Source organism: Bufo bufo, chromosome 3 (genome assembly GCF_905171765.1).
Source record: "Bufo bufo chromosome 3, aBufBuf1.1, whole genome shotgun sequence".
Lineage (NCBI taxonomy): Eukaryota > Metazoa > Chordata > Amphibia > Anura > Bufonidae > Bufo > Bufo bufo.
In genome coordinates this window covers 279496700-279512520 of record NC_053391.1, presented here as the reverse complement: position 1 = coordinate 279512520, position 15821 = coordinate 279496700, and the positions used below count along the sequence as shown (strand labels likewise).

General features: G+C 43.4%; 1 protein-coding gene across 1 annotated transcript in view; it reads left to right on the top strand.

Annotated features, from left to right (window-relative positions):
• The window catches only part of LOC120993744 (UHRF1-binding protein 1-like), a 260893-nt gene extending 245613 nt beyond the window's left edge, over positions 1-15280 (top strand). The window contains exon 3 of the mRNA XM_040422215.1: positions 15110-15280. Within this exon, the coding sequence (XP_040278149.1) occupies positions 15110-15280 (171 nt within the window). The remainder of the gene's footprint in view (positions 1-15109) is intronic.
• Positions 15281-15821: the final 541 nt, after the last annotated feature.

The window sequence follows — 15821 nt, the reverse complement described above, 5'->3', positions numbered from 1 at the left end:
CTTCTTTCCAAAATGGGTTCATTTGTGGGGTGTTTGTACTGCCCTGGCATTTGAGGGTCTCCGCAATCATTACATGTATGGCCAGCATTAGGAGTTTCTGCTATTCTCCTTAGGCCTCATGCACACGACCGTTGTTTGGGTCCTCATCCGAGCCACCGTTTTGGCGGCTCGGATGCGGACCCATTAATTTCAATGGGGCCGCAAAAGATGCGGACAGCACTCCGTGTGCTGTCCACATCCGTGGCTCCGTTCCGCGGCCCCGCTAAAAAAATATAACATGTCCTATTCTTGTCCGCGCTATGCGGACAAGAATAGGCATTTACATTGCCGGCACCCGTTCCGTTCCGCAAACTGCGGAAGGCAACATGGGCGCCTTCCGTTTTTTGCAGATCCGTGGTTTGCGGACCACAAAAAACGGCACGGTCGTGTGCATGAGGCCTTATATTGAGCATACGGGTAATGAGATTATTTTTTTCCGTTCAGCCTCTGGGCTGAAAGAAAAAATGAACGGCACAGATTTCTTCATTCGCATCGGTCAATGTGGATGAAAAAATCTCTGCCAAAAAATGTGCAAAAAAAATAAAAGAGGGGAAAGGACATAGGAGTGCTTGCGAAGTAAAGCTGCGATCGCTAATAAAGATTCAAAAAGCTCAAAAGTGATCTTCATAGCGCCGCAGCGATTTTACTGTGTTTTTGCAGTGATCAACAAAAAATAATTTCTTTCACTGTGGTGGGGCGGACTGAACGCAAGTGTGCGCACAAGATCAGGCCTGATCGGGCGAACACTGCGTTTTTTGTAGAGCCTAAGGTGACCCTAATGTACTGATATAGATCTGATTGCGATCAGTCTTGAAAACTTACTATACTTACTAAACTACTATATAGTACTAGTGCTGATTAGCGACAGCAATGACTCTAATCAGCGACTAATCAGTGACTGCGGTGCGGTGGGCTGGGCGCTAACTACCTAACAAGTAGCTAACTAACTGGCGGTGATAAGGAACCCTTAGGCCCCATTCACACGTCCGCAATTCTGTTCCGCATTTTGCGGAACGGAGTTGCGGACCCATTCATTTCTATGGGGACAGACTTTGTCCCGCTCGGATCCGGAATTGCGGATCTGCACTTCCGGATCCGCACTTCCGTTCCGCAAAAATATAGAACATGTCCTATTCTTAGAAAAAAGGGTGTAATATACAGCGGCTCACCCTCGTTACGTACGGATAGGTGCTCACCCTCTAGTCCTACCCTCAGGACTCAAAGAATAAAGAAATATGTAGAAGATTGAGGGGGCACTCACACAAGGGATCACTAGATAAATGTGGTACAGATATTTATTAATAATATTAAGAACATCCCCTAAAAATCATTAAAACATAAATAAAATATATATGCACTGACAGTATTCACTGAAATAGTTCACTGACAATATTCACTGACACCAGACTCTAAGGATGAATATGGGATTGCCGACAATGTAATGTAATGACACGGTAATTGTCCCAATATAAGTTCTGTTCCACCCAGGTGCAGGGATGAAGTCAATGATAATGCAATAAATACCGGCCTATTTGGAGCGGTGATAGTGCTAGTGTCCCTTTGTCCGTTTAGGACATACAGAGGTAGGTGGCAAGTTTGGAGACTGAACTCCAGTACTTACAGTCTCTTTGTCGCTTGCAGTACTCCGGTCTAACCCTTCCTGGCTGGCTCTATGCAGCGCTGATATCCCAGGCGGCCGTGCACTCACCGCGTCCTGCGTTGTGCACTCGGCCAAGACGTGGCGTCCCACGTGACCTGGTTCTTTAGGGTGCCGGCTGGACGCTGCGCTGACGTCACTGGTGTGCGACGTTAGCCTCCGATACTGTGCTGGAGCGAAATCTCATATGCCAATATCTTTAAGGTGAAGAGCTTGTTTCTTCTTTTCCGGAATCCACGCTCACTCTGTCTATGCCAGACGCGTTTCAGGGTCATACACCCCTTCCTCAGTGGCCAACTGAGTGAGTGGATTCTCACTCCTTATATGTGGGTTGTTGAATTTCCCACAATCCCACTTTTCTGGGCTTCACCTAATAGGTGGGGTGGATCACATTGTTGCTTAATTGTATCACTATTCACAGCACACTATAGCTTATTTAAAACATAATTAAATGAATTTTATAACCATAAATACCATTTCATATATTTATTAACAATGAAAATAGACATAAAAACAGGTTCATGGAGAGGGCTCAACGGTCAGGATGACATTTTGAAGAAAATCGCACATAAAACGCATCCAAACCGCATTCAGTGTGAACTGCGCCATATGTGCGGTTTCACTATTTTGCTACTTTGCAGGGTATTAGAATGGAGCCTATCCATGTATATTGTTTTGGCATACACTGATTGTTAATTTACTTGCCAGATTTATTAATTGTGTTTCAGAGGAGCCTTCCAGTGAGGAGGGGAGATCACAGCGCTGATAGTCAGCGTGCTGCGATTTCCCATCCCCACCGGACGACCCCCCGATATTCATAGAAACCCAAATACCTCCATCTCGGCATTGAGACCTCTGGGAATGATAGTGTCAAATTCAAAGATTCTGCGGGATTCTTGCCTAGACATGTGGGCAATGTGGTTGCCCCCTCTCCATAGTTTTTTGACCCTTTCTATAGCTGTGAATCTAAGGCTGATTGGGTCACAATTGTGTTGAACTTTGAAGTGCTTTGATAGGGAGTGTGTCTCTAGGCCTTTTTTGATATTTGCCACATGTTCCGCTACCCTCTTTTTAAGTGTTCTTTTTGTCCTACCTATGTACTGTTTCCTACATCCACATTCCAATACATAGATAACATCAGTTGAATCACAGGTTAAGCACTCTTGTATTTCTAGACTAAAGGAGTTGACTGTGGACACCACTGCAGTAGTTTTTTTGGGGAAGCTTGTTATTTTGCAATTCGCACACCTGCCACACTTAAAGAACCCATTTATTGTCAGCCAGCTGGCTTGTTTCTGATTGTCCTTATTCACTTTAACAGTTGGGGCTACTTTGCCTGCTAAATTATTGGCCCTTGTATATGTTATTTTTGGTATATCGCTCAAAAGGGGCCCAATTATCTTATCATTCAGCAGATGTCCCCAATGTTTTCGGATACTCTTTTCTACCACTCTATATTGGGAACTGAATGGGAGAATGATCCTTATTGTTTCGTCCTGTGCTTGTGGCTCACTTGCCATAAAGAATTGTTCTCTTTCCATCTCCTTTACTTTTGCCAATGATTTGTTAACAACTTGGACCGGATAGTCTCTATCCAACAATTGCTGTTTCAAGACAGTGGCCTCTTCATCAAATTTGCTGTCATTAGTACAGTTCCGTTTAAGTCTGCGGAACTGACTAGTGGGTATATTGATCAGCCACCGTGGAAGGTGGCAACTGGCAAACCTGATGAAGCTGTTCTTGGCCACTGGCTTGAAAAACGTATTACATTGTAACTTATCTTCCTTAATCCATATTTCCAAGTCAAGAAATTCAACCTTTTCTTTGCTAGTGGTAGGGCTGAATACTAGATTCTTATCATTGTTATTGATATTGTTTAGAAACAAATCAAGGGATTCAGCTGTGTTTTGCCAAATGAATACAATATCATCAATGTACCGTCGCCACAGCACCAGGTCCGTCCCCAGTTTGGGAAGAATAACCTCCCTCTCCCATTGCGCCAAGAATAAATTGGCGTAGCTGGGGGCGAACCTGGTGCCCATGGCAGTCCCGGTGGCACCAGGTTCGCCCCCAGCTACGCCAATTTATTCTTGGCGCAATGGGAGAGGGAGGTTATTCTTCCCAAACTGGGGACGGACCTGGTGCTGTGGCGACGGTACATTGATGATATTGTATTCATTTGGCAAAACACAGCTGAATCCCTTGATTTGTTTCTAAACAATATCAATAACAATGATAAGAATCTAGTATTCAGCCCTACCACTAGCAAAGAAAAGGTTGAATTTCTTGACTTGGAAATATGGATTAAGGAAGATAAGTTACAATGTAATACGTTTTTCAAGCCAGTGGCCAAGAACAGCTTCATCAGGTTTGCCAGTTGCCACCTTCCACGGTGGCTGATCAATATACCCACTAGTCAGTTCCGCAGACTTAAACGGAACTGTACTAATGACAGCAAATTTGATGAAGAGGCCACTGTCTTGAAACAGCAATTGTTGGATAGAGACTATCCGGTCCAAGTTGTTAACAAATCATTGGCAAAAGTAAAGGAGATGGAAAGAGAACAATTCTTTATGGCAAGTGAGCCACAAGCACAGGACGAAACAATAAGGATCATTCTCCCATTCAGTTCCCAATATAGAGTGGTAGAAAAGAGTATCCGAAAACATTGGGGACATCTGCTGAATGATAAGATAATTGGGCCCCTTTTGAGCGATATACCAAAAATAACATATACAAGGGCCAATAATTTAGCAGGCAAAGTAGCCCCAACTGTTAAAGTGAATAAGGACAATCAGAAACAAGCCAGCTGGCTGACAATAAATGGGTTCTTTAAGTGTGGCAGGTGTGCGAATTGCAAAATAACAAGCTTCCCCAAAAAAACTACTGCAGTGGTGTCCACAGTCAACTCCTTTAGTCTAGAAATACAAGAGTGCTTAACCTGTGATTCAACTGATGTTATCTATGTATTGGAATGTGGATGTAGGAAACAGTACATAGGTAGGACAAAAAGAACACTTAAAAAGAGGGTAGCGGAACATGTGGCAAATATCAAAAAAGGCCTAGAGACACACTCCCTATCAAAGCACTTCAAAGTTCAACACAATTGTGACCCAATCAGCCTTAGATTCACAGCTATAGAAAGGGTCAAAAAACTATGGAGAGGGGGCAACCACATTGCCCACATGTCTAGGCAAGAATCCCGCAGAATCTTTGAATTTGACACTATCATTCCCAGAGGTCTCAATGCCGAGATGGAGGTATTTGGGTTTCTATGAATATCGGGGGGTCGTCCGGTGGGGATGGGAAATCGCAGCACGCTGACTATCAGCGCTGTGATCTCCCCTCCTCACTGGAAGGCTCCTCTGAAACACAATTAATAAATCTGGCAAGTAAATTAACAATCAGTGTATGCCAAAACAATATACATGGATAGGCTCCATTCTAATACCCTGCAAAGTAGCAAAATAGTGAAACCGCACATATGGCGCAGTTCACACTGAATGCGGTTTGGATGCGTTTTATGTGCGATTTTCTTCAAAATGTCATCCTGACCGTTGAGCCCTCTCCATGAACCTGTTTTTATGTCTATTTTCATTGTTAATAAATATATGAAATGGTATTTATGGTTATAAAATTCATTTAATTATGTTTTAAATAAGCTATAGTGTGCTGTGAATAGTGATACAATTAAGCAACAATGTGATCCACCCCACCTATTAGGTGAAGCCCAGAAAAGTGGGATTGTGGGAAATTCAACAACCCACATATAAGGAGTGAGAATCCACTCACTCAGTTGGCCACTGAGGAAGGGGTGTATGACCCTGAAACGCGTCTGGCATAGACAGAGTGAGCGTGGATTCCGGAAAAGAAGAAACAAGCTCTTCACCTTAAAGATATTGGCATATGAGATTTCGCTCCAGCACAGTATCGGAGGCTAACGTCGCACACCAGTGACGTCAGCGCAGCGTCCAGCCGGCACCCTAAAGAACCAGGTCACGTGGGACGCCACGTCTTGGCCGAGTGCACAACGCAGGACGCGGTGAGTGCACGGCCGCCTGGGATATCAGCGCTGCATAGAGCCAGCCAGGAAGGGTTAGACCGGAGTACTGCAAGCGACAAAGAGACTGTAAGTACTGGAGTTCAGTCTCCAAACTTGCCACCTACCTCTGTATGTCCTAAACGGACAAAGGGACACTAGCACTATCACCGCTCCAAATAGGCCGGTATTTATTGCATTATCATTGACTTCATCCCTGCACCTGGGTGGAACAGAACTTATATTGGGACAATTACCGTGTCATTACATTACATTGTCGGCAATCCCATATTCATCCTTAGAGTCTGGTGTCAGTGAATATTGTCAGTGAACTATTTCAGTGAATACTGTCAGTGCATATATATTTTATTTATGTTTTAATGATTTTTAGGGGATGTTCTTAATATTATTAATAAATATCTGTACCACATTTATCTAGTGATCCCTTGTGTGAGTGCCCCCTCAATCTTCTACATATGTCCTATTCTTGTCCGCAATTGCGGACAAGAAAAGGCATTTTCTATATAGTTCTGGCAATGTGCGGATCCGCAAAATGCAGAAAGTACATTGCCGGTGTCTGTGTTTTGTGGATCCGCAAAACACATATGGACGTCTGAATGGAGCCTTACAGGGGGGTGATCAATGACAGGGGGGTGATCAGTGAGTCTATATGGGGTGATCAGGGGTTAATAAGGGGTTAATAAGTGACAGGGGGTGTGTGTGTAGTGTGGTGCTTGGTGCTACTTACAAAGCTACCTGTGTCCTCTGGTAGTCGATCCAAGCAAAAGGGACCACCAGAGGACCAGGTAACAGGTCAAAACAGCGTCTAATATACCTCTCTGATGCGATTTTTTTTTAACATCTACAGCCTGCCAGCGAATGATCAGCGCTGGCAGGCTGTAGATCAACTTGTGAACTGCGCGATCCTGGAAATCTCAGGTCTAACGAGATGACGCCAATACGTGTTGCTGAAACCTGAGAGCGCCGCCGTCCTGACGCCTTTCGGCGTTAGTGTGACGGGAGGTGGTTAAATTTGAAATTTTGCGCCATTTGCTGTGTAGCATCAATAACGTTACAATTAGAGAATTGTTCATTCCTTCTGCTAAAAATGTAATAAAAGGTGATCAAAAAGTCAAATTCACCCTAAAATGGTACTAGCGCAAACTACTGCTTGTTCCTTAATCTCCATTGACATTTTGTGTTTTTTATTGTGCAAATGTAGTAAAACAAAAAAATATATACATTTGGTATACTGTTGGTAAAAGGTGAATTGCGTTATGGATTCCGTTACCACAGACCATAACGCAATTCTATGAGGGAATGCATAACGGAATGCCTTTAGAGGCGTTCCGTTATTCATTCCGTCATAATAGAAGTCTATGGGCTGCAAAACGGATCCGTCCAATTTTCGTTATGCAGGGCAGTCCTCCCCTGCATAATGGAAACGGGACGGATCCGTTTTGCTGCCCATAAACTTCTAAAGGCATTCCATTATGCATTCCGTCATAGAATTGTGTTATGGTCCGTGGTAACGGAATCCATAACGCAATTCACCTTTTACCAACAGTATACCAAAAGTATATTATTTTTTTGTTTTACTACATTTGCACTATAAAAAACACAAAATGTCAATGGCGATGTGTAGAGGCTTGTCTCTTAAGGAACAAGCAGTAATTTGCTCTTGTACCATTTTGGGGTGAATATGACTTTTTGATCAACTTTTATTCCATTTTTAGCAGAAGGAATGAACAATTCTGTAATTTTTTTTTTATTTTTATGATCCCTGTTACAGTCTAATTGACTTCAGATTTAATTTTGTGCATTGATACAATTACAATACCAAGTTGTTTTGTTGTTTTACTACTTTTACATAAAAGAAAATCTAATTTTTTTATTCTGAGAACCATACTGTCTTTATTTTTTTCATAGACAAAGCTGTGTGAGGATGTTTTTTGTGGGCCGAGTTGTAGTATGTATTGGTTGTACGGAACATGACTTTCTGATCACTTTTTAACTTTTTTTAGGAGCAAGATGAACAAAAGCTGCAATTCTCGTATTGTTATTTTGTGTGCCTTTACTTCAGGGTTCACCTTGCAGGATAACTGACACATCTATTTTATAGCAAAGGTCGTTACTGATGCAGCAGTTCCAATTATGTATTATTTTATTTATTTTTTAATTAACCCCTTAAGGACACAGGACGTACCGGTACGCCCTATTTCCCGAGTCCTTAAGGACACAGGAAGTAGCGGTACGTCCTGACTTAAAATCGGGATTCCGGCGCCGCGGGGGTTAATCGGAACGGGTTGCCGGATGAAATCATTCAGCCGGCATCCCGTAACAACGCAGGGGGGGTGTCATTTGACCCCCCCGTATCGGCGATCGCAGAAAACCGCAGGTCAATTCAGACCTGCGGTTTTCTGCGTTTCCGGTCCATTCGGGTGTCCTGTGACCCGATGAACCGGAAAAAGACTGCGATCGGTGGCGTGATTACACACCACCAATCACAGTCCGAAGATTTGGAGAGGCGGTGCTGGCCCTGGTGCTGAACACTGCTGTCCAGGGTGCTGATTGGTGCAGGGGAGAGAGGCGCGAGATTCAAACTTCCTGCGCTCCTCTCTCCCCTCCTCTTCCTGTTCTGCACGAGCACCCGGCAGCATCGTCCAGCACCAGTTCCTGAGTCCCCCCTAATCGCCATCCACCACCCTCCTGCACCCATCGCCACCCAGGTAGGTTAGGGTCAGTGAGGGAGAGGCACCGTTAGGCAGGGAAAGAAGGGAAAAGTTAGCTAGGAAAAAAAAAAAGAAAAAGTACTTTCATTCAAAACTTTTTTTGATCCATCTATCAGACCCCAGACCCCCCCCTGCCACTTCGTGCTGCATATGGGTCTAGTCCAAAAACCCAGTGTCAGGCAATACTGGAGTGGGGACGTCCTATACCAGACCCCAATGTACAGTATGGTCATGACACGCTCCCGGTTTGAGGCCATCCGGAAATGTCTGCATTATTCCGATAATGCAGCATGTCCACCCCGAGGTGATCCTGCCTATGACCGGCTGTATAAGATACGGCCGGTCATCGATCACTTTGGGGCCAAATTCATGGAGGCCTACGTACCTGGAAGGGAGGTCGCGGTTGATGAGTCTCTCGTTGCGTTCAAGGGGAGACTCAGTTTCCGGCAATATATTCCCACAAAGCGGGCGAGGTATGGCGTTAAGCTATACAAAATTTGTGAGAGTACCTCAGGGTACACTTACAAATTTCGTGTGTACGAGGGGCGAGATTCCCGTATTCAACCCCCAGAATGTCCCCCCACTCTGGGTGTTAGCGGGAAACTCGTGTGGGACCTTATGTACCCACTGCTGGATAACGGTTACCACTTGTACGTGGATAACTTTTATACCAGTATCCCCTTGTTCAGGTCCCTTGCCGCCAGATCCACGTTCGCTTGTGGGACCGTGCGGAAAAATCAACGCGGCCTCCCTGCCTACCCCTTACAGGTACCTATCCCCAGGGGTGAGACCCGTGCACTTACCAGTGGAAACCTGTTGCTGGTCAGGTATAAGGACAAGAGGGATGTCCTTATGCTGTCCACAATCCACGGTAACAGCACCACCCCAGTCCCTGTGCGAGGTACCGCGGCAACGGTCCTCAAGCCCGATTGTATCGTCGACTACAATCGGTATATGGGAGGAGTTGATCTCTCTGATCAAGTTCTCAAGCCATATAACGCCATGCGCAAAACCCGGGCATGGTACAAAAAAGTTGCGGTCTACTTGGTGCAGGTTGCCATGTACAACTCATTTGTACTATCCCGAAGCGCTGGCAGCACAGGGACATTCCTCCCAGTTCTATGAGGCAGTCCTCAAGGACCTGATCTTTTCGGACCGGGAAAGAGCAGGCCGGAGTACCTCGGGAACTGGAGGCGCCCGGATCGTCCCTGGCCAACACTTTCCAGGTGTGGTCCCCCATACTGGAAAGAAGGGACGAACCCAAAAAAAGTGCAGAGTGTGTCACAAGAGGGGGATACGGAAGGACACCACCACTCAGTGTGACACGTGCCCCGATCATCCGGGCCTCTGCGTTATCGATTGCTTCAGGGAGTACCACACTTCCATGGAGTACAAAATTTTTATTATCCCCAACAGTCCACTAGAGAACATAAAAAACTATGTCTCTCAGACTTTGGAGACACGGAAACAATTTTTCTTTCCCCAAAAAATATTAGTTTTAGTGCAGGCATCCTCAAACTGCGGCCCTCCAAATGTTGTAAAACTATAACTCCCAGCATGCCCAGACAACCTACAGCCATCAGCAGGGCATGGTGGGAATTGTAGTTTTACAACATCTGGAGGGTCGCAGTTTTAGGATGCCTGCTTAGTGTCTCCAAATTCTGAGAGCCATACATCTTGGGCATCGTCGCGTGCGTAAAAGTCATCGCTATAAAAATAACTTTTGACCAAACGCCTCGGATGAACGGTGTTAAAAATATAAAATAAAAACTGTGCCATTTCAATTTGAATCCATTTTGCCGGTAATAAAGCAAGGGTTAACAGCTAAACAAAACTAAATATTTATTGCCCCGATTCTGTAGTTTGCAGAAACACCCCATATGTGGTCGTAAATGGCTATATAGCCGCACGGCAGGGCATAGAACGAAGGGAACTCCATACGGTTTCTGGAAGGCAGATTTTGATGGACAGTTTTTTTTTTTTTGACACCATGTCCCATTAGAAGCCCCCCCTGATGTAGCCTAGACTAGAAACTCCAAAAAAGTTACCCCATCTAAGAAACTACACCCCTCAAGGTATTCAAAAGTTACTTTACAAACTATGTTAACCTTTTAGGTGTTCCACAAAACTAAATAGCGAATGTAGAAACAATTTTAGAATTTATTTGTTACATTGCCTCAAAAAGAGTAATATAGAGCAACCAAAAATCAAATTTACCCCTAAAATAGTCCCAAAACAACAACCACCTTATCCCGTAGTTTCCTAGATGGGGTCACTTTTATGGAGTTTCTACTCTAGGGGTGCATCAGGGGGCTTGAAAGGGTACATGGTGTAAATAAACCAGTCCAGCAAAATCTGCCTTCCAAAAACCATATGACGTTCCCTTCTTCTATGTCCTGCCGTTTAGCCAAATAGTAGTTTACGACCACATATGGGGTGTTTCTGCAAACTACAGAATCAGGGCAACCCATTTTGAGTTTTGTTTGGCTGTTAACCCATTTTTTCCAGTAATAAAGTAAGGGTTAAAATGGAAAATTTTCCAAAAAATTGAAATTTCTAAATTGTTTCTCCATCTGCCATTAACTCTTGTGGAACACCTAAAGGGTTAACAAAGTTTGTAAACCCAGTTTTGAATACCTTGAGGGGTGTACTTTCTTAGATGGAGTCACTTTTTTGAAATGTCTATTCTAGGGGTGCAACAGGGGGCTTCAAATGGGACATGGTATAAACAAAACCAGTCCTGCAAAATCTGCCTTCCAAAACCCATATGGCGTTCCCCTCCTTCTATGTGCTCCCGTTCGGCCAAACAGTAGTTTACGACCACATATGGGGTGTTTTTGCAAACTACAGAATCAGGGCAACCCATACTGAGTTTTGTTTGGCAGTTAACCCTTGTTTTACTCCTGGAAAAAATTGATTATATTGGAAAATTTTCCCAAAAATTGAAATTTCGAAATTGTTTCTCCATCTGCCATTAACTCTTGTGGAACACCTAAAGGGTTAACAAAGTTTGTAAACCCAGTTTTGAATACATTGAGGGGTGTATTTTCTTAGATGGAGTCACTTTTTTAGAATTTCTATTCTAGTGGTACAACAGGGGGCTTCAAATTGGACATGGTATAAACAAAACCAGTCCTGCAAAATCTGCCTTCCAAAACCCATATGTTGTTCCCCTCCTTCTATGTGCTCCCGTTCGGCCAAACAGTAGTTTACGACCACATATGTGGTGTTTCTGCAAACTACAGAATCAGGGCAACCCATTTTGAGTGTTGTTTGGCAGTTAACCCTTGTTTTACTCCTGGAAAAAATTTATTATATTGGAGAATTTTCCAAAAAATAGAAATTTCAAAATTGTTTCTCCATCTGCCATTAACTCTTGTGGAACACCTAAAGGGTTAATAAAGTTTGAAAAAACAGTTTTGAATACCTTGAGGGGTGTAGTTGCTAGAATGGGGTCATTTTTGGGAGTTTTCTATTATCTAAGCCTCACAATATGACTCAAACCTGAACTGGTCCATACAAAGTGGGATTTTGAAGATTTCTGAAAAATTTCAAAATTTGCTTCTAAACTGTGTCATGAAGTACAATATGTGACGAAAAAACAATCTCAGAACGGCCTGGGTAAGTCAAAGCGTTTTAAAGTTATCAGCACTTAAAGTGACACTGGTCAGATTTGCAAAAAATGGCCTGGTCCTTAAGGTGAAATAGGGCTGTGTCCTTAAGGGGTTAATATAATCTTCCTGTGGAAATGCAATTTCCACAAGGGGAATAATACACAGTCGAGTCACATTATTATGAACACCATCTAATATCCTGAGTAATCGCTGTGTGCAAAATAGACAGCAGCTAGACGGGCTGGGAGTGACTCAATAAGGTCCTGATGTGTTGTCACAGGCATCTACAGTGCATCCCACAGCTGCTGGAGGGTGCATGGGTGAAGATCCATAGAGCAAACATGACAATAAAGGTGGTCCCAAAGATGCTTAATTGTAAGTTTGGGGAACTTAGCGGTCAGTGTAGTACTTGGAAGTCTTGGTCATTCTCCTCCAACCAATGTCAGACATTTCTAGCCGTGTGACATGTCACGTTGTCGCGCTGGTAGATCCCATCTGCCCCAGGGAAGACAGTCCTCATGTATGGGTGTACGTGATCTGCAAGGATGGATTAATGCCCAAATCGATTGAGAGTTACTTTCATGGATAAGTGGACCCAGACAATGCCACAAAAACATTCCCCCAACCATAACACTACCACCACCAGATTGTGTTCTTCCAGCAATGGTTACAGGGTGTTTGTTCTCTGATGTATTTTGTGGCCTGATATAACAACGTCCATCCATTTGATAAAGCAGAAAATGTGATTCATTGGAGAAAGCAACTTTTTGCCAATCAGTAGAGGTCCACTGTCTTATAGTGCAGTAAAAATTGAAGCCTTTTCTGCCAATGCAACTTCATTAGAAGAGGTGCAGTGGCCCTCCCTCGGCTTTGTAGCTGACTGTCAGCTCACGACACATGACATCCTTCTTGAGCTACTAACTGCTTACATCAAAAGTGGGAAGTGGTCATAATGTGACTTGACTGTGTATCTTCCCAGTCCCGAAAACTTTGTAAGACCTTTGAACTGTTACACCTTCCTGCGGGGTTGTTTTGGGCAGAAACAGGAACACAGACACCTTTGTAGCTTGTGCGTCAGACTGTTGCTAGTTTATTTTGCAAGTTGCTCAAAATAACAAACAAAACCAAAACAACAATAGCCGTCTGGCTCCTGCCTATCTCACTCGGCAGCCCTACCTAAAATCATAACACAAAACACAAAGAGCATTTTCAAGGGGAAAACAGAGCAACTTACAGTTCAGTAGTTAGGTAGAGAAGCTGACCGCTCTCAGAGCTCCTAGGCTTGCAGCTTCTCAAACAGACTGCCCAGACTCCAAGAGAGCTCCTGGGTCAGGGCTGCTGACTTAAAGGGAACCTGTCACTGGGATTTTGTGTATAGAGCTGAGGACATTGGCTGCTAGATGGCTGCTAGCACATCCGCAACATCGAGTCCCCATAGCTCTGTGTGCTTTTATTGTGTCAAAAAAACTATTTTATACATATGCAAATTAACCTGAGATGAGTCCTGTCCCTGACTAATCTCACATACAGGACTCATCTCAGATTAATTTGCATATGTATCAAATAGTTTTTTTTTTACACAATAAAAGCACACAGAGCTATGGGGACTGTATATTGCGGATGTGCTAGCGGCCATCTAGCAGCCCATGTCCTCAGCTCTATACACAAAATCCCGGTGACAGGTTCCCTTTAATTAGTACATCTGTGTGAGCAGTCCCCCAGGCAGACAAAACCCGGACTGGCTCCGGGTGGTCAGGGAACCCACCCAACTCTTCCCTGACCGGCTCCAGGACCCTAAACTGGCTTTCTTTTTCCCAGGAAGCTTCTGGATACAAAGAAAACCAAACCTTCCTGGAGCCTTTTAACACATGAAGTGCCGGAAACTTGGTGCAATGTACACACCATCCAGCACTTTCTCTGCAAAACAGTGTGACACCCTGTCATAGACCCTAAACTGTGTCTAATTGCGGCTTTTTTGGCATTTTATGTGCTGCATTTTTTATTCAGATCCAGAAGTGGATCCAGTTGAAAGTCCTTCATGTATATTTCTGATTCCCATCAAACTCTTTTCTGACTTTGGTTTAAAAACTGCCCCAAAAAGAACCAGTAAAAAGCTGTGTATGACACTGACCTTACACTTACTAGTTACCTACATTTTCATTTCCTGCAGTCTACAGGCAGCACAGCATTAGTTAGTTATCTTATCCTGGTTAGAATGAAGAGACTTTAATTGGCAATAAAGAACCAATCAAGTTTACTGACGTAAACAAAGGGGGTTTTAGCTAAACGGCTGGCTTTAATCAATCATTACATGTACTTAAAATGGTGTATTAAAAACTATAACTTGTCCTACAAAAAATAAGACCTCCTACAAGTACATTTATGAAAAAACAAAAAAAGTTCTAGCTCTTGGAATGCAATTTTTTTAAAATGTGCTTGGTCACTAAGGGGTTTTAAAGAGAACATTTCACAATGAAATGCAGTGCGATCTGCACGCAACATGTTCTAGAGCAGGAGAAGCTGAGCAGATTGATATATATTGTTTTGTGACTTGTAAGTTTTACAATAAAAAAAGTTTTTTTCATGCGATCCTTTCATTACTTAGACTGTAGACTGTAATAGTATATGTTTGCAGTCTATGGGATTTCTATTGGCTTCCTGTTAAACAGGCTGTTTCGTTTCAGGTCTAAACCGGAAAACCGTAGGATCTGCCTGGAAATACTCACTTGACAGATCATGAGCTATAGCTCTGATTTAGTGGTGATGTTATTTACCCAGGTGCAGTGGTGACAACACAGGGGTTGTTGATGTGATGTAACCGCTGCAGCGGGTAAATAGAGCCTGGCTAAGGGCACAACGGGATCTGTCAGGTAAGTACTTATCAGGTGGATCCCAGGGGTTTATAACAAAAATACTTGGTGTGGGGACGCTCAACCAGGAAACAATTGGTAATGACGGCTTTTGTGACTCCGTTATATAGTCTTACTTTCTACTTAGATTGCAATGTTTGTTATTTTCTTCTTCCTAGGTATTAAGTATGTGCCAAATAGACTGTGGCAAGTCTAGGAGCAGATCTGAGCTCATCGATTTTTCTACTGAGGGGTTTATTGGAGTTATCTCCAATGCCGATGTTTGCGCCCAGGTGTCAGCTGTATTACACAGCTGGCAATGCCACGTATGGTGCAGGGTCAGCTTGTGAGTCTGCTCCATACATTCTATGTGCACCAACTACATGTAGATATGTTATGGTGCACATAAAGATTAAAATTAGTTACAGTGAGTAGTTTGCAGCAAAAAAAAAAAAAATATTACAGGAGGGATTTATTGTGCTTCCAACGGACTCTAGGAAATAAATATTTCAGTCAAATAAAGTTTATGCTTTCTTGGGCGTGACATGACAGCACAGCATGGGATTTAATAAGCAATGAACTTAGAGGGGGAATATTACGTCTTGGCTGCTTTTTCTAGCACTCTGTGTTCTCTGAAATGTCCAGTGCTTAACCACCTCAGCCCCCAGTGCTTAAACACCCTGAAAGACCAGGCCACTTTTTACACTTCTGACCTACACTACTTTCACCATTTATTGCTCGGTCATGCAACTTACCACCCAAATGAATTTTACCTCCTTTTCTTCTCACTAATAGAGCTTTCATTTGGTGGTATTTCATTGCTGCTGACATTTTTACTTTTTTTGTTATTAATCGAAATTTAACGATTTTTTTTGCAAAAAAATGACATTT